Below are 19,933 nucleotides of genomic sequence, written 5' to 3' on the forward strand. Positions count from 1 at the left end.
TTGTGAGCTATTTTCTTTTGGATGATTAAATTTCTCAACTCAGCATTGAACCACTTTGGGAAAGTTGATACCTTACTTTTGTACATATATTGTTTCATTCAGGCAACCTGCAGTTTTGTTTGCTTTATTCACCTGATCTTCCACTTCTGTTTCGAGCTTTCCGTAGCTGCATAGTGTGATGCCTAGATATTTAAACTACATGACTTGTTCTATTAATTCCCCTCCAGCTCTAGTTTACACCTTATTAGATCTGCTGTTATAACCATGCATTTATGGTTATATTAAATTCGTGCAGCATACGTTGTAAATCATCTTCACTTTGAGAGATTAGTATTGCGTCGTCTGCATAGCAGATTATTTTAAGTTGTTTTTCTCCCATCTGGTATCCTTTTTTAGTTCTTACTTTTTTTTATTATTTCGTCCATGATCAGGTTCAACAACAGAGGACTCAGGGAATCTCCCTGTCTTATCCCATTGCCAGCTTCAATTGGGTCAGTTAGTTCTTCATCTACTTTTACTTTTATTGTGTTGTTCTGGTAGATATTTTCGATCGTTTTAATTATTCCTAGAGGTACCTCTCTTGCATACAATAAATGGATAACGTCCTTGAATTTTACCCTGTGAAATGCCTTCTTAAGGTCCACGAAACATAAGTATGCCGGTTTGTTGTATTCTAACGATTTTTCTTGAATCTGCCTCATTATAAATATAGCGTCGGTGCTATGTTTTTCAAGTGGTCAAAATTTCAACTATGTACTAGGATAATGAGGGCCCATATCTTTAACATTATAACCTTAAGTCCTTCAATGAGGAACAAGAGATTGAAACTTTTTATTTTATTGAATAAAGTTACTATATTAACAAATATATTTACATTCCTTATATCTGGTGGGTACAGATGATCAATAAAAAAAATTTATTCTTGACACATTACAAATAATCAACTAGTGTTATCTTTAAACCACATTTGCAACCACACACAAATTCTATTAATATTGTCCTGTAATTCTTCAGTAGTCCTACTGTATAGTTCGTGCACTATTTCTTCTTTATATGATGCTTTTGCTTCTTCCAATATAGTTTGGAAAATTTCACACTGCACATTATCTTCTAGCTTCTTTCCTGTGTAGCCTCTTGTAATTAATCTGTCATAAAGCACTGTGTTTTCTGCCCTTAAAACAAATACTACATCGAACCATCTTTCTGGGAAAAATTCACAGCTGTGGTAGTCTACTATGTTCCCTCCTTTGCACATTGCTTCTTCCAGTCCGTCAAGTAACTTATCTTCATCTAAAAATAAAGTAGACAATAAAACTAATCATAATTGCATTAAAATACTGTAAATAAATAAAAACAATAATTAAAGCATAAATATAGACATTTTTTGATTATTATTATCAAAACGATAACACTCTAGGAGCCAAGGGACGATTTTTAGTGCATATATTTGATTTTTTGAAGGTATGAGGCTGAAAACGGGATAACCTCTATATTTTTGATTATATTGAAATCTAGATTAGATCATATAGTAGATCGTAAATCAATGTGTATATTTGACCTATTCTCTTAAATATATGTTCCATTACCTAAAACTGGACACTGATACACTTCATCAAACTCTTCTAAACAGTTGTAATCTTTTGCTATTTTTGATATTTCTAACCATTGTAATCCCGTGACTTCTGCCAACTGTGAACATAAAGTCGACTTTCCAACTCCAGGAGTCCCTGTCACTAATATATTTGGGGCGTTTCGTTTGATATTCGGCACATTTTGTGCCATTTTTATCAAATTATTTGCGTTTGTGTACAACACGTTTTACCACCTTTAATAATTCATAACCTCATTTTGTTATGATGTTATGATGACATTTCTCGAATCGAATTAACCTCGTTTTGTTATGATGACAGGGATACGACATAAGCGATGATTTTGTATTTACTAAATGGGACCACTTGATTTGACACTTTTGTGCTACATCCAATATGGCGACGGGCAGGTTTTTATACGTTACATATGGAATATGGTATTAATTAGGTATTAAAATTATTAATTATTTATATATTTATATAATGTAATATAATTTTATAATTATATATTTTATATAGAGCAGAATATACTACCAAAGAGTTGTTCCGCCATATTGGATGGATCGTTTTTACGAGTGAAACCGAGCCCATCTACTTCACCGTATGCCGCATCCCCTCCCTCCCACATCACTGTGATGACATTTCTGAAATCGATATATTTTAATCGATTGTTGGGTGTTGGTCGTGTCTCAACTGCCGGTGCCGGATTTTACATCGACTATCGGCAGTGTCACCGTGTCTACATTGACGCTATTGTTATAATTATTATTAATAATTATAGATTCATGGCCGTTTTTATTTGAACAGACCGTCGTAAATACAGGGTCTAATTATAAATATAGTAGTGGTCCTATAGCGGGAAAATATAATGTTAAAGAGTTTTGTTTGATAAAATGAACATAAAATATTATTTATTTTACTTATACAAAGTGAGTCTGTAATTTGGAATAAATTCAATAGTTCAAATACTAATTGTTTTTTTGCAAAATGCTTAGACCTGTCGATTAGTATTTCAAATTGACATTGTTTACATACAATAATAATGTATACAGGATGTCCAAATTTAGAGATATGACGTTATTTTATAAATTTTATATTTTATTATACATTTTCTTAAATGGCAACACTGTCATTTTTATAGCTATTTTGATGAGTTTGTAAAGTTATACCTAACTGCAAAATATCAAATTTTTATTCCCTATCATTTACAAGGTATGTAATAAAAAATAACAAAGTTATGAAAAACAAGAGTCTGTAATTTGGAATAAATTCAATAGTTCAAATACTAATTGTTTTTTTTTTGAAAAATGCTCAGACCTATCGATTAGTATTTCAAATCGACATTGTTTACATACAATAATAATGTATACAGGGTGTCCCAATTTAGAGATATCACGTTATCATTGATTTTCTGAAATGGCAACACTGTCATTTTGATAGGGTTTGTAAAGTTATACATAATTGCAAAATATCAAATTTTTATTCCCTACCATTTACAAGATAATAAAAAATAACAAAGTTATGAAAAACAAGTAATCAAAAAATTGAATTTAATTATTGCAAATGCTCATAATGTTTCCCATTGACTATTTGACAATATCCTAAACGCGATCGAAATTCGTTTTGAACAGTATGAGCATTTGCTTTTGAAATAATTAAATTCAATAATTTTATTACTTGTTTTTCATAACTTTGTTATTTTATATTATCATGTAATTGGTAGGGGATAAAAATTTGATATTTTGCAGCTATGTATAACTTTACACACCCTATCAAAATGAAAGTGTTGCCATTTAAGAAAATCAACGATGACGTCATATCTCTAAATTGGGACACCCTGTATACATTATTATTGTATGTGAAAAATTTCGATTTGAAATACTAATCGACAGGTCTGAGCATTTTTCAAAAAACCAATTGGTATTTGAATTATTGAATTTATTCCAAATTACAGACTCACTCTGTATAATAGACACAGTCATTAACTGACAGTTTGAATTTAACTTTACACAGATATTTTTATAGGACCTCTCTGCCCTGTGGCCAAATTTCAATGTTCTGGTCTTGTATTACGGGGGATACGTTAAAGTAGAACATTTTTTAAATTAATAATTAAGCAATGAAGATATATTATTGTGATAAAAATTATTTTTTAGAGAGTTAAATATAATGGTTGCCAACCAGCTGTCGGAGCAAGTTACCGACGAGGTTTACGAAGCGTTAATGAGAAGTTATAAGATTTTAGTGGGTGATGCAAGTGCAATAAGAATCGACTCACCTCCGAGGAGATCTAGGTTAAGTAGTTCCGATAGTTCCCGACATGGTGCCAGTGATATTTCTATCACGGACAGTAGTCATCAATCAGACTTGTCTCCTTTGGTAAGCTTTTTTTATATCAGTGTCTTATTAGAGAGATATCGCAAATGCAAACGATAATATCGTGTCAAGACGTAAATAACGTATAACGTTCTATTTCAGCACAGGCAACAAGAGAGTTATCGCAAATGTTCTGGGGCGGGGCTTAACGTTATTATGACAACCGACGTTTGGTATTACAATGTAACCTAGAAATTAATTTTGAGGAATACTGTAATTGTTTTTTATTGAAAAATGAATTTGGATATTGAGCTGGTTGACATGCATTTTAATTTTAATGATTTAACCAACAATAAATATAAATAGTTAGTATAAAAATAATATAAAATATCTGAATAAATAATATCCTAACCACAAAAAGTAGTCTATTGTAGACAAAATAAAAATGCACGTGTTTCCCAACATAAGATGATTCACAGTATTTAGTTTATAAAATTTGTATTCTATACATTATTTTTATGTTTCATCCCAAATGTCAAATTAGCGTTAACGTTATTACCGTCCCTTATTTCAACCTAAATAGCGGGACACGCTATCCGGTATTAGCGTAACATTCATTCTGCGCTTGCGTACATGTCAAAATAGCGTATTCCGCTATTAGCGTGCGATAAAAATGCATTTGCGATATCTCTCTATTAACGATTAAGTTTGCGGTTAGTGTGTATTTAGCAGAGACATGTTAACCATAGACGAGTCTAGTCATATGCCACTCAATGCATCGGGGAGTAACGCCAATATCAAGTACGGTGGTCTAGCTATCTTTGTCTGTCGTACGAGTGTGAGCGGAGCCTATCTACCAAGAGGTGGGAGTAATGGAACGACACAAACGCAGAGGCGGCCATCATATGCTAGAGAGAGAAATCTAAGCGCCGGTAGAGAGAGATAGATAGACCACTGACCCGAACTGCTCCGCTTTACGCTATTTTTCGGACTTGCCTAATCTATGTGTTATTACATCTATGGTATTTAGTCACCATTATATATTTTTATTGTGAACGAATTCAAATTCGTTACATATTTGCCTTTATTTCTTATTTTCGAAATCAAAGTTGGAATAAAGTCAAATACTAAATGGCACTGGATTAAAATTAAAAAGTGTACATATTTTAATTTATATAATTACTTCTTGTAAGATAAATGTTTTTAAAATAATATTTTTAACGTATTTTGTCACGCAGAAGCTGGAATATTTGAATTTAGTAAGTATACCTACGATGACCCAGATAAGTGTTGTTTTAGTAGATTTTTTGTATTCATTTCTTTTTATTAAAGGTTTTATATTCTTTGCTCAATTTTCACATTTTGTTATTCAAAATGTTCACATTTTATTCAATAAGTTATTGTTTAGTATTATTTTCCTGTGTTGTAGATTATAATTATTATACTCCTTCTTGTTAATCTTTGCACATGCGCCATCATTAAATTTATGCGAACTAAATTGTTTTTAGGTTTTAGTTAAGCCACTGCTGTCTTTAATTCGTCGGACCGTAATATTAGATGTGGCAACATTGTCGATCTGTTAAATAGAGGGCCTATTTATAGATATAATAGCGGGAGGAATACAAATTTTAAAGAGTTATGTTTTATTAAATTAACACAAAATATTATTTATTTTATTTAGATGATAGACACAGTCGTTACTATACAAAATACACTAATTATAAATGTTATATAATAAAAATATCTTAAAAGGTAGGCAATCAAGATTAAACTAGTATATGAAAGAAATGTGTTAATCACTTTAAAACTTAGATGTTTGTCTTTTTTGCGCACTTTTCGTTTTTATCACTTTTGCCTTTGTCTTTTTGTCAGTTGGTATTTGATCTTGAATTGATTTAGTATAATTATTAATAAAAATATTGTGTCAGAGCCTTAATGTAATGTTAATTTTCTAAGGGATTTTGTGGTGAAACTTTTAATGAAGAAGAAAGTCTTTGTAAATGTCTAGAATTGGGTAAATAAGAACTGTTATTTTTTCGTTGTCAAAACTCCTATGAGTCACCGCTTTTTGTGAATAAAGCCATAGGTACATGTGCAAAGAACGAGTTTACGAATCTTATTTGTATTTGTTTTGTATACTACGCACTGTGGGAACACATAATAACCAATAAATAGTAATGTCTCCCACTGGCAACTTTAAAATTTAGAGTCGTAGCCCAATACAACAGCACAGACTACATTATTTGCGAACTAACATCAGATATTCGATCATAAATTTCCTTTGCTTTTAAACGTTCCAAAAATAAAAACTAAAACTCAATCACGGCACGATTTTTGATTGTTTCCATTATAAAAAAATACTGTGACATGGCGATACAAAATGGCTTGTAAAAAAATTAATTGCCAGATTGAAATGAAACTTCACACATGTTCATGTGAAGAATATACCAACGTAACAAAATAAAATTAGGCTAGTAACAACGCCCTCTATTATTGAACCGCAAATCTTATTTAACAGCATGAGCTCAGTAAGATATGCGTGACCTTATCAAGATTGCAGAAAAACACTACTATTCATTGGTTATACCTTGGTTGAAATACAAGCAAAGTCTGAATAATTGCTGGATTCTATGTAGATGTGTTTTTTTTGTTACATACAAAATACGCGGCTAGTACTTCGATTTTAACACATACCTGCATTGTAGGCTACTCCACATCTCTCCATAAAGCGTAAGAGTCTACACGGACGCAAACTACGGCCTAAGTCAGTGGTAGATAGCGTAGAAGGCATCTCCGCTGACGACATACCAAGTCTGTTACCATCTCTTCCGGGTAATTCCGAAGAAGAAGACTCAGTTACCGAATTGCCCAACACCAGCCATCAATTACAACATCTAGTCAAGGGTATTTTCCTCAACAAAGGTTAGTTCATTTTTATTTAATACAATATATATACACTGAAAGCAAAACAAAACCATTGCATGTATATTTCAGTTATTACCAAACCGTTCTCGCATCCATAACATGTCTCTAGTGTGTCTTTTTAGAGAGGAACACATGGGCGAATGAAAATAAGCTTTGTTTCCCATTACTATTCTCCTCTGAATTTCTGGTTCTTCTGTTCCATCCGTGTTGAATGCAACTCCCAACTATGTGAAACGTTCTACCGTGTCAATATCGTCCTCTAATACAACTGTGCATCTGTTTCTCCTAGCTCGTGCCTGTCTTAGCTTTGTCTTTTGAATATTTATTTCTAGCCCGACTTCTTTTGCCACTGTTCTTAGTTGCTAATGTTATGTTTCTGCCGCCACTTCCGTTCTGCGAGACATAATGTTGATGTAGTCGGCATAGGCGGCAATCTGTATTGATTAATTTGTCAGGAGTTTGGTTCTTTCTATATTTAACTCTCTTATCACATATTCAAGTCAGGTGGAATAGTATTGAAAAGTTGTCAGTGAGCTTATTTTGTATTCTGACAGTTGCTGTTGACAAGTCCATTATTGCTTTTACCAGTCGGATGTATTTTTAGGGGATATTACATCTATGTAATATTTGACATGATTTGTGTGTATTAATTGAATCGTTTCAAATATGTTGTAGACATCACCGTCGTATTCCCACAATTTGTTTAGAATTTGTTTCACTATGAATGAGCGGGAACATGTAAACAAGATGAAAGCACACTATACTATTCTGGAAGTGTAGAAGATGACGTACATCATAGGAATGGAGTTGGCATATTTATAACATGTAAATTCAAGAAATATGTGAAAAATTTTGTACCTGTGAATGACAGACTAGCGATACTCCAATTAAATAGTAAACCATTTAATGTCAATGTTATCCAGATATATGCCCCTACTTCAGAAAAGAAATATGATAATGATGTGGAATCATATATAGTCAATTAAAACAGACACTTAACAATCTAAAAAGGAACGAAATCACATACCTATATTATTGGAGATTTTAACACGAAAATTGGTCAAGGACGAAGATCTGACCTGATAGGTGAATATGGACTAGGGGAGAGCAATGAAAGAGGCGATAGATTATACCAGTTCCGTCAAGAACATGACATGATAATCGCAAATACATGGTTCAAATTACACAAAAGAAGATTATACACATGGAAGGGACCAGGAGATAACTCACTTCATATAATTAGAAATCAGATAGATTATATTCTAGTAAACAAGAGATTTAAGAATAGTGTCAAGAGATCAACGACATATCCTGGTGCAGATATCGGTTCAGACCATAACCCTCTAATAGCTGACATCCAAGTGAAGCTCAAAAAAGTCGAAGAAAGCCCAAAAACACCAAAATGACATATCTCAACATCCAACAAAACGCTAATAGAAAATGACCTGAATAATCAGCTAAAGAATTCAACAAATGAAAACAATACATAAATATGGAACACGTTTAAAGATCTTACCTGGAAAGTAATGGAAAAATATACAACAACGATGCGGAGGCACAAAAAACAACAATGGATGACTGATGAAATCCTGGAATTGATGGAGCAGAGAAGAAAACTGAAAGATAACAAGACAGAATACAAAGAAAAACAGAAACTAATTAAACAAAAAATAAAGGTAGCTAAAGAAAAATGGATGGAGGATAAATGCAAGGAATTAGAAAAGTTGAATGAAAAACATGATACGTTTAATATGTTTAAAAAAGTTAGAGAAGTAGCTGGTCTTTATCATAAGAAAACTCCACATCCTATAAAGGATTCGTCGGGAAAAATGATAATAGACGAACACGAAATTCGAACTACCTGGTATAATTATATAAATGAACTTTATAATGATGATAGACCCGAAGAACTGGAGACTTTAGATGAAGGTGAAGGACCAGAAATACTAAAATCAGAAATACTACATGCTATAAAATTGGCAAAAAACAAGAAAGCCGTTGGTCCTGACAACATACCTACAGAAATGTTAAAGCTCATAAATGAGGAAAACATTGGAACACTAGTCAAACTTTTCAATGATGTTTATTCGACTGGTGATATCCCTGAAGATTGGTTAAAGTCCGAATTCATAACCCTACCAAAAAAACAACGTCCGAAAAACTGTAGCGATTATAGAATGATAAGCCTTATGAGCCACACTTTGAAAATCTTTCTACGTATCATCCACAGTAGAATCAGAGATAAATGTGAAGAAGATCAGGATGAAACACAATTTGGCTTCAGAAATGGACTGGGAACCCGGGACGCACTCTTTGCACTAAATGTATTATTGCAGAAATGCCGAGATCAAAGGAAATACGTCTTTGGTGTATTTATTGACTATGAGAAGGCCTTTGATCGAGTACAACATCACAAATTAATTAAAATATTAAAGGATAAAGGAGTTGATAGTCAAGATATACGAATCATAGAAAAATTATACTGGCGTCAAACAGCGACAGCTTGCATAAATGGAAAATCAACAGAAATATGCAAAATACAAAGAGGTGTCAGACAGGGTTGTATACTGTCCCCACTGTTATTCAATTTATATTCAGATAGAATATTTAAGGAAGCGCTGCATAATTTGGAATGGGGTGTGAAAGTTAATGGAATTCTTGTAAATACAATCAGATATGCAGACGATACAGTTATTTTAAGTGATGATATGAATGGATTACAACACCTTTTAAATGCTATTGACACAGTGGGAAGAGAGTTTGGCCTAAACATAAACTGTTCAAAAACAAAATACATGGTATTTAGCCGTTTGGCCCATCAAGATTCACGGTTATATGTTGATGGTCATATAATTCAAAGAGTACCCAGTTTTAAATATCTTGGTTGCCATATTACTGAACAACTAGATCCAGATAAAGAGATAAAATGTAGAATCGAGATAGCCCGCACGACATTTTTAAAAATGAGGTCATTCTTTTATAATGATAACTTGCAACTTCAACTTCGAAAGCGCATGATTAAATGTTACATTTGGTCAGTCCTCTTGTATGGTGCCGAAGCATGGACATTAAAAATATCCACCATTAATCGTTTGGAGGCCTTTGAAATGTGGCTGCACAGACGTACACTGAAAATACCATGGACGGCTATGCTAACAAATGTGGCAGTCCTTAAGAGAGCAAATGCTGCCCGCGAGCTGCTTAATAACATCAAATATAGAAAGATGGCCTATTTTGGACACGTAGTAAGGGGAGACCGGTATAATATTCTTCAACTTATTATGATGGGTAAAATCGAAAGACGCAGAGGAATTGGTAGCAAGCAAGCCTCTTGGTTGAAGAATATCCGGGAGTGGACAGGAATAAAGAAAGCAGAACAACTATTTAGAATAGCTCGAGACAGAGACAGTTTCGCCATGTTAATCGCCAACGTCAAGGGGACTTGATAGGGCACGTTAAGAAGAAGAATGAATAGCTGATCAGTTGTAGATTTTCCTTATCGGAAGTCGGTTTGACATTCCCTACCAATATTTTCAGTTAATTGTTGTCGTTTGATTCTTTGTACGCTGTACACAAGAGGGTTATGCCACTATAATTTTCGCATTTCGGTTTTCTAGTCGCTAGGGATCTTTTTATGATTATAAATCTTGTTTATGAGAATATGCATTTATCCTCTTAAGCGTTCGCCACCTAATTTATATAGCTCAGAGGGTACGGTGTCAATCCCTAGAACCTTGTTTCTCTTTTGTCCTCGTATCGCTTGTTTTACCTCTTACATCGTCGCGAGTTCTATATTTTCGGTGTCTCCCTCAATGTGATGCATGTCCATATGCTTTTCTTTTTCTCGCGTCCCTAAAAGAGTTTGGAAATAGGTTTTGTGGACTAGGAGATTTATTTATTAATCAATAATTTACAGGTCGACCCAGAAGAGCGAAGACCAGAGCTCCCACCCGACCTGTGGTAAATCCTCCCGACACCACAGACTCGGTGTCTCAAGATTTGGTCGAAGGTTTGGATTCTTTCTTCCGTCCTGGATCAGTCACACCGACATCGGATGATTGCCATTCGTTCCACACTGCCGGAAGTCCAAATCACGATTTTTCGTCGCCGACTCTCAGCGAAGATCGCAAAACTCCGAAATTGAGCAGAAACTCACCACTTTTAAGAGGTAAGTACTTTTACTCTTTTTTTTATTCCCGCCAATTGAAGCGCTTATTGTATAAAGGGTATAAGTCCACAATACTTAGTTTTGAGAAACACGAAAAAAACTATTTAGTTTAGAAACTTGATGACCTATCAAATTTTGTTCTACAGATGAAATGTAGAAGGAGACTAGTAGAGTGACATGTGATACAACAAACTTGGCTTTGAAAACGATTAACCCCTTCGGTACGGTGATGCACCCGTGTGCATCATGCTTGACTGTCCGGTCAGTACGGTGATGCACACGGGTGCATCATGAGTTTTCGATCGCCATAAGGCGGTGAGACCATCTTCATCATATTTCAGGTATTTTTGTTCCGTCCGAATTACCTTATTCAAATCTAAAAGTGGGGAAACCACGCCCAAAAGTGGGTGATGTCCAGAAGGAGATTAGATTTAGTTAATTTGATTGGTGATAAGGTTATTTGGATATTTGACTGATGGGATTGTGTGGGAGGTGAAGGTACTGTGCTGCTGTTTACAACTTACCTTACTATCCCTTGCAAGATAATTCGGATGGAATTTCCCAGATTAGGAGACTGGGACGATATCAAGCACAAAGTAATCTCGGGAATTACATCCGAATTATCTTGTTTATCTTTTTTACTAATTTTTGTTTAAAATGGTATTTTATGGATAAAATTTAATTTAACTCACATACTATGTAGAATAATAAATTTAATAAAAATAGTTTTATTTCTAAAATTAGTGTTATTATTACATTAACTTTAATTAGTTGTAGTATGATACGTGATACTGTATTTTAACCGACCGCGCGAAGCCGCTCGGTAAACGGTCGAATCCGTATATAGGAGCCGACTTGCCGAATGACGGTCCGGCACGAAGGGGTTAAGGCCAAAAAGTCGTTTTTAAAGGCTGGGACTTGATTCCTTTATACAATCAATGAATAAAAGACGAACAAGTGCTGCTTTTCTACAGTTAAATTATCAATTTATTTATAAAAAAAGGTTTATTATTACAAACAAGACCTAAAATACATCGTAAGACTAACTAACGTAAGCTAACCGAAGTAATAAAATAAACGACTCTATAAACAAAATGCCACAAACGATGGTGGCGCCATCGAGAATTATTGTATAAAGGTAATCAGTCCCGGACTAGTTCCCTTTATACGCTCAACAAATATTTTATCGTGCGATATTTCGCGTATGGTGAGAGATACAAATTTGCTTTATAGACTCATCGATCCGTCGACGTTGGTTTAACAAAATGTATATTTCACTTTAATTTCGTACAGAAGTGGACTTATTCCCTTTATACAATAAGTGATTCAATTGTTCTGATTCCATCCAATTTTTTTTGAGCTCCTCCAATTTTATCGTACCTCCCTCCTGTTTTATCCTGTCTTCCTCTAACTTTTCTTGACTCTCTCTATTTTTCCTGTCTCTGATGAGACTGTCGCCTTAGCCGAAAATATTGAGGATCTTCAGAGGCTTGTGACCAGAATAGCGGAGTTTGGACAAAAATACGTTCTAACAATGAACGTCAAGAAGACAACGTTCACGAGAATATCGAAAACTCAAAGATATATCGAGAATCTCTTCATAAACAGATCCAATGTCGAACGAGTCGACCAATATGTATATCTTAGAACAATGATCAACTCCACAGGTGATTACTTCTAGGAAATCAAAATCGGGGGCCTGATTCTAATTCAAATTTCGAATCGAAACAAGTCGCAATCAATATGGCGACGTTGAAATGCGACTGAGCGAGCCTTGTGGATTTTAGTTGAACTAACGAAATGATGTCATAAAATAGCGATTTATCGAAATTAATAGCGACTCCAAAAAAGTGGTTGATATTATAATTTCTAGCCGAAATTATTGTGACACGGGCATGAATGAATGGCCGAAAGCGAGGTTAGGTTTAGTTTAGGAGATGTGTTTTGTTTGTTTCTTGCAAGGAAAACTAAAGCAAAAGGTATTAATATGGCTGGGTTTTAGGCAAATTTGCTGGTTTTGGAGGAATTAGATAGAATAGTATTAAATTAGAAATATAATAATTGAGAATGTTCACAACGTGAATTATTATCAACTCAATGAAAGATGTAAGGTGATAATCTGGGAAAATTAGTATAAAACAAGAAAAATTATGTACCAGCTATTTTATTGCTGGACATGCTGGAATCAAATCTTAAGATTTCATATATTTGTAATATAGCTATGCAAAGTCAAATCTATGCTAAAACAAATTATCGCTCCGAAATCTTTTTTCAATTATTGCTCTCTAACCCAGAAGATTTTAACGCTAAACCAAAAACACTCACATAAAAATTCACTGTAATTTAATTCGGCACATAGATATTTTTTTTTTTCGATTTCCTTCGGCGGAAATTTTCCTCGGAAAATTCGGGTTTTCCAAACAAAATCTTTCATTTTCAACTAAAATTTTAGGGAAGTAATTATTTATCAATAATTAAATAACTTGGTGACATAAATCTTTTTTGTTATGAGTGTTTTGAAGATATGAAAATTTGTATGTACAAAGAGGACCGGAATAAAAAGGTAATGGTTCAAATATTGAAATCCTGTTGTTTATAACTCTGTCGCAAATGCCGGTCAAATTTGACCGGTTATATCTGGAACCACTCAATTCGATTTTTTTTTCTTCGAAGAAGAAGCCGTGCCCTTTTCAACAGCGTTAACTTAATTTAATTTAATCTGATATTTTCTGAGTGGTTCCATTTGTTTATAAGCCAAAAAAGTGTTTCTTTATAACATTCCTGAGACCGCTCCAATAGTCCAATTTCAATTCTGTAAAGTACGTTGAATAGGTAGAGAGCTTTTTTATACGAAAATCATAGTTATTCTGGTGTATCATGTTTCTGGTTATTATTTCGACCGAAATTTTTTAATTAACATTTTAATTATTGCTAAACTATTGGTTAGATTGTCGCCGGCCTCCTGATATGTAATCTACTATAAAAAAATCTTTCATGTCATCAATTTATTTAATTATTGATAAATAATTACTTCCCTAAAATTTTAATTGAGAATTGCAGATTTTTTTGGGAAAACTCGCATTTTCCGAGTAAAATTTTTGTTGAAGGAAATCGGAAAAAAATAACTTTGTGCAGAACTAAATTACGGTGAATTTTTATTTGAGTGTTTTTGGTTTAAAGGAAAAATCTGAGGAGCTACAGAGCCCTAATTAAAAAAAGAAGATTTAGGAGTGCTAATTTGTTTATAAATAAAATAACACACTTTCTGCGGACTTGTCATACCCCATATTACTAATATATGCAATCTTAAGATTCGATTTTAGCAAAAAAATAGCTGGTAAATAACTTTTCCCAAAAATGGAATTTTTTCGATAGTTTTCTCAGACTATCAACAAATGTTGCGGTGGTTGCGTAGCCAATAAATCCAATAAACCGGAGCGCCAGCTAAAATTTTGAGCAGTGTCAAAATGATAACGTTAATATCCCCAGTTGTAACTAATATCGAAATGAATAAGAATCGCTATAAATTGCGACCATCATGGCGGAGTCGAAATTAAACTGTCACCTCGAAATGAATTAGAATCAGGCCCCAGAATAGAAAAGGCTAGAGCAAAGTTTAACAAAATGAGAAAGTGCTATGCACAAGAGATTTAAAGTTGGAGCTAAGAGTTAGGTTGGCTAGGTGCTACGTTTTCTCGACTTTGTTTTATGGAATGGAGGCGTGGACCTTTGAATGCCGCATTAATGAAAAAACTAGAATCATTTGAACTGTGGGTGTACAGAAGAATTCTGAAAATATCGTGGACAGAACAGAACAGAACAAAATATCAAAACAAAAAAATTAGAATATCTCGGACATATTACACGTGGAGAGAGATACAACTTGCTCCAATTGATTATGCAGGGAAAGATTCAAGGTAAAAGAAGCATAGGGAGACGCAGAACATTTATATTTAACTTTCTTTTCGCTCTTGAAAATGTGACGTACAACTGTCCATGTATGTCAGTTGGAAGTTCAGATTTCTTTCCTAGGTGGCGCTAGTAGTTATCGTCCCGGACAAACAGCGTTTCCTCTTGACCTGTCGTCCTAGCCGTTTATTAGATTAGATTAATGTAATGAAAACGAACGGAAAATAAGAAAAAATAATATTTATGGGGTGTACTATACAGAGAAACTAAGAAATATGTGCAAATTAGAAAATATAACATTTATGTAAAATTATTTCAGGTTTAATGACACCTACACCCAGATCTCGGTCCATAGACAATCTGGAAAAGTTCTCTCCTTCGTCTTTGAGGAAAAACAACGACACCACTTCGTCCCCATTGACTAGAAGACTGACGGGCGAAAGCATAGTTTCCAGAGACAGTAGTGATGGTAGCATTGCGGCAGAATCCAGTTTCGACCATTCACCGGGAAGTACATTATCTAAAGGGATGTCTTCTGATGGATCCAAAGGTAAGGGATGATTTGATGCATTAGAATCAACATGCACAGATATAAATAGATGGCGTGATTTTTTTAACGTTTTGCGGGTATAGTATTTACTAATAAGTACTTATCACTTGTCAGTTGTCATTTACATAATGACGAAAATATCAGAGGAAAGAGTTGTAATATTCAAAGTACGAAATATTTTTTGTCAGTGCCATCAGTGCAGTCAATTAATAGGGTATTTCCTGCCTAGTAGTAGATAAGGCAATCAAAACATACACCGTGGATTGCCAAGTTATCTGAAAAGATCAAAAAACATCATATAGTGTTGCCGTTTGGGAACGAGTGTACCCAATCGGGTACATTTTTACATATTTTCTGTCATGCAAAAGTGTATTTTAAAATACTAAATGCTTCTATATTGAATGTTTAAAACTGTTTTTGTTGTTTTAGAAAAGTGTGACAATATCAAGCAACAGATGAAACAGCTAAAGAGTTGTCCGTCAATAGCTCCCAAGCCGAGACCTTGGATTATTTACTATTATGTACTTATCACGTGTCAGTTGTCATTTACATAATGATAAAAATATCAGAGAAAAATACTCAAAGTACGAAATATTTTTTGTCAATGCCATCAGTGCAGTCAATTAATAGGGTATTTTCTGCCTACTAGTAGATAAGCCTATCAAAACATACACCGTTGATTGCCAAGTTATCTGAAAAGATCAAAAAACATAATTCACTGTTGCCGTTTGGGAACAAGTGTACCCAATTGGGTACATTTGTACATCTTTTTTGTCAAAAGTGCATTTTAAAATACTAAATGCTTCTATATTGCATGTTTAAAACTGTTTTTGTTGTTTTAGAAGAGTGTGACAATATCAAGCAACAGATGAAACAGTTAAAAAGTTGTCCGTCAATAGCTCCCAAGCCGAGACCTTGGTCTATGGTGAATTCCGAAGGCAAATCTAGTGATCTCGGCTTGCTGAGTGATGGATCGTCTCCTAACAACTCAACAGGAAACACTCCAGATTCTGCAGAGGCTTTGGATAGTTCGGAATCTTCGTCTATAGACAGACGACTTGCGAAGGAAGTTAAACTGAAAAGGAGCAGTAAGTAGAAAGATTATTTGGGGCTAAAAACATTTGCTTTGGGTGTTTCATTTAATGAAATTATTATGTTTTCATAGAAATATGTTCCTTTGTGTTGTTGATCCTGTTTTTTGAATATTTGCTTACCAGGGGGTATTTTTCGTCTCTAATTCTCAAACACAGATAATTTTTTATTCTTTATGTGATATAAATAACGTGTTATATTAAAAAACGGCGATCTTCCTTTCAGTAACAGTTGGCTGGTGTCTTCCGTAGGACTCTAATGTCCTTTTTTGGAGCAGTGATCTGTATTTTTCTTTTTCTGAACAGTTGTATTTACAATATATAATCTAGAGTTTATTAGATCTTGCTATGTGACTAGTTTCAATTAATATTATAATGCTGTCACTGATGATGGTCTGATAAGACCGAAATTGTTCTGAATTTTTTTATCCTTTTTTACAATTTAAATTGTATGATAAATATATATCATTGTACAGCTACATCCGAAGTTTTTTCTTCATTGTAAGGTTTTTTAAACTATGGTATACAAGCAACCACTGGGATTTTCCTTTTATTATTCTATTATATTTTATCATATATGTTGTCTTTGATTTCCCCTCTCTTCATTGTAAAACAGAAAATGTTTTATGAAAACATAATAACCGTTTTTTTCATGAACATGCTTTAGCTTTTTGCTATAAAAAATATTAATTTTTGTATTTATTACATTCAGTTATTTAGTTATTTGTTTAAACTTCCTAAAATTACTAGTTTAAACGAACTCTTTGAAAAATATGGAAGAACGTTTATTAAAGGGTGTCATACTAATTACAAGTATATGAGGTTGTACAGAAATGTAAAGAAATGGAAATAAAGAGAGGAGTCAGGCAAGGCTGCATACTATCACCTCTATTATTTAACGCTTATTCTGAAGAGGTAATTCGAGAAACTCTGGAAGATGAAACAGTCGGCATAAGAGTAAATGGAGTCCTAGTTAACAACATCAGATATGCAGATGAAACAGTAATAATAGCCGATAGTTTACGAGACCTGGAAAGACTCATGAGTAAAATAGTAAGGCGTAGTAGGGAGTACAGACTCTCTCTCAACATCAAAAAGACGAAGTTTATGAAAATTAGTAAAAACAACCATAATTCTATCGAAACTTATAGAACCTATAGAAGAATTATGAGGGTTTCCTGGGTAGATAGAGTTACGAATAATGAAGTACTGAGAAGAATAGGTAAAGAAAAGGAAGTTGAACTTACAATTAAAGAAAGAAAGCTACAGTATCTCGGACATGTGATGCGGGGCGAGAAGTATGGCATCCTGCGACTCATAATGCAAGGAAAGATAGATGGCAGAAGAAGCATCGGAAGAAGACGAATTTCATGGCTGAAGAACCTGAGAGAATGGTTTGGATGCAGCTCAAAAAAACTATTTAGAGCTACTGCCTCAAAAATTAAAATAGCTATGATGATTGCCAACCTTCGTAGCTGAGATGGCACCGGAAGAAGAAGAAGAGGTTGTACAAAATATACAATGTGCTATATATACAGTTTTTATACTCATCGCTAGAGAAAAAGAGAAAAATTTGGTAAAAAGCACAATAATTAAGAAAAAAAAATGGCATTGAGAACTAAACTTTTTAAGAATGTAACATTCGAACTACGACAGAAAGATAAGGGTTAATGTATAAAATAAAACTCCAACTAACTATGAGAGCCGATTGTTAAGGCTTCGTCTAGCGTCTAGCTGTCACTCAGGTGTGAGTTCATATTATCTTAGTTGAAAAAGTGAACAAGGAGTCTTGGAAGGAACAAATAAAATATAAAGACTAAGCATATTTATTTAACATTTAACAATGAAACGGAATGAGATTTTAATCTAACAAGCAAATTCTGCCTACAGCTTTATAAGAGATTTAAGTGATACTTATGGCACTGTTGGATTGCTTGCTGGAAGTGGATGATGATGATGATGGACGTAGTTGGCTTTAGATGGTGTAGGTAGATCCAGGTGTTTGCCATGTGTCTTCAAGTAGCCGTTGTGTTATTGAAGACAGTTAGAGTTTTTAAATCAAAAATGAATAACCATTTTCAATTTCGTTGCAACACGAAACTGCATCAGAGAGTGCAACAAGCACCTCTACCGGTTTCGAAACTTATTAGTCTCTCATCAGGAGGCACATTTGCTGCTCTCTCTGACCCAACTAGGACAAACCCCGGCGTGCAGTCACGGATTGCAATGAACGAAATGGCAGGGATGCCCTAGCGGCAACTGCTATCAAAAAACTAGTATTCAATCTAATAGCACATAAAACAACATCCAAAAATGTTATTTTACATCCTACCAGACTGAAAACAATGGGAACCTTATCTGGTAACACCTCCGAGGCTTCTACAATTTGCAAGCCGTAACGGATGCTAAGACTAAGGAAGGTGAGAGAATTTTACAATTTATAATTCCCGTCCCATTTGCTCAGCGCGGTAAAGTTCCAACGAGAATGGTTCCCTTCGTACTCCAATGGGAGTAAACTTGTGAATCAAAAATGAATAACCATTTTCAATTTCGTTGCAACACGAAACTGCAGCCGCATCATTATTCCAGTTCAATCAGAGAGTGCAGCAAGCACCTCTACCGGTTTCGAAACTTATTAGTCTCTCATCAGGAGACACATATGCTGCTCTCTCTGACCCAACTAGGACAAACCCCGGCGTGCAGTCATGGATTGCAATGAACGAAATGGCCGGGATGCCTTAGCGGCAACTGTTAATCAACTATCAAATAACTAAGTTTTCAATCTTATAGCACATAAAACAACATTTAAAGATGTTACTCTACATCCTACCAGATTGAAAACAATGGGAACCTTCTCTGGTAACACCTCCGAGGCTTCTACAATTTGCAAGCCATAACGGATGCTGAGACTAAGGAAGATTAGGGAATTTTACAATTTATAATTCACGTCCCATCTGCTCAGCGCGGTAAAGTTCCAACGAGAATGGTTGGATTACAGTTTTTTAGTTTATGCTTTTATTCCACATGATTACATCGTCGACAACGTGTTGTAGGCTTCAAAAAAAGGGGACAAAAATATATATCTATTAAGGTCAAAAACCCCAAAAAGTCTTAACGAAATAAAAAATGAATTTTAGGGTCAAACATGTTTAATAGATGAAGATTTATATAAAAATATTTCCTTTCTACTTAAGCGGAGACTGCCATGACAGAACGGAAGTCAAGAGTTGTCAACTGACAAATATATTTTTTCCCTTGGAGTAAGGCGGACATCATAGCGGGGGAAAACACATGGATAGAAAATAATTGCAAAATAAAATAAGATATTTAGTTGAAAAAAGAATTGGGCGCCAACTATTTTTAAAAGAAAAATAGTAAATACAAA

General features: G+C 34.2%; 2 protein-coding genes across 4 annotated transcripts in view; one reads left to right on the top strand and one right to left on the bottom strand.

Annotated features, from left to right (window-relative positions):
• The window catches only part of LOC114329788 (F-actin-uncapping protein LRRC16A), a 74,566-nt gene that overhangs the window by 33,813 nt on the left and 20,820 nt on the right, over window positions 1-19,933 (top strand). For 2 of the 3 annotated variants that reach the window (XM_028279003.2, XM_028279006.2), the window contains exons 15-20: window positions 3,746-3,968; window positions 5,144-5,164; window positions 6,611-6,827; window positions 10,747-10,998; window positions 15,227-15,457; window positions 16,300-16,545. In XM_028279003.2, coding sequence (XP_028134804.1) covers window positions 3,746-3,968; window positions 5,144-5,164; window positions 6,611-6,827; window positions 10,747-10,998; window positions 15,227-15,457; window positions 16,300-16,545 — 1,190 coding nt within the window. The remainder of the gene's footprint in view (window positions 1-3,745; window positions 3,969-5,143; window positions 5,165-6,610; window positions 6,828-10,746; window positions 10,999-15,226; window positions 15,458-16,299; window positions 16,546-19,933) is intronic. The other variant, XM_028279005.2, reaches the window with a different exon arrangement.
• Window positions 822-2,028, bottom strand: LOC114329790 (adenylate kinase isoenzyme 6). Its single transcript, XM_028279008.2, has 2 exons — window positions 1,587-2,028; window positions 822-1,290 (listed from the first exon to the last, which is right to left on the bottom strand). Exons 1-2 carry the CDS (start codon window positions 1,780-1,782, stop codon window positions 941-943), a joined length of 546 nt encoding a protein of 181 aa, XP_028134809.1. The 5' UTR covers window positions 1,783-2,028; the 3' UTR covers window positions 822-940.

Source organism: Diabrotica virgifera, chromosome 9 (genome assembly GCF_917563875.1).
Source record: "Diabrotica virgifera virgifera chromosome 9, PGI_DIABVI_V3a".
Classification (NCBI taxonomy): domain Eukaryota; kingdom Metazoa; phylum Arthropoda; class Insecta; order Coleoptera; family Chrysomelidae; genus Diabrotica; species Diabrotica virgifera.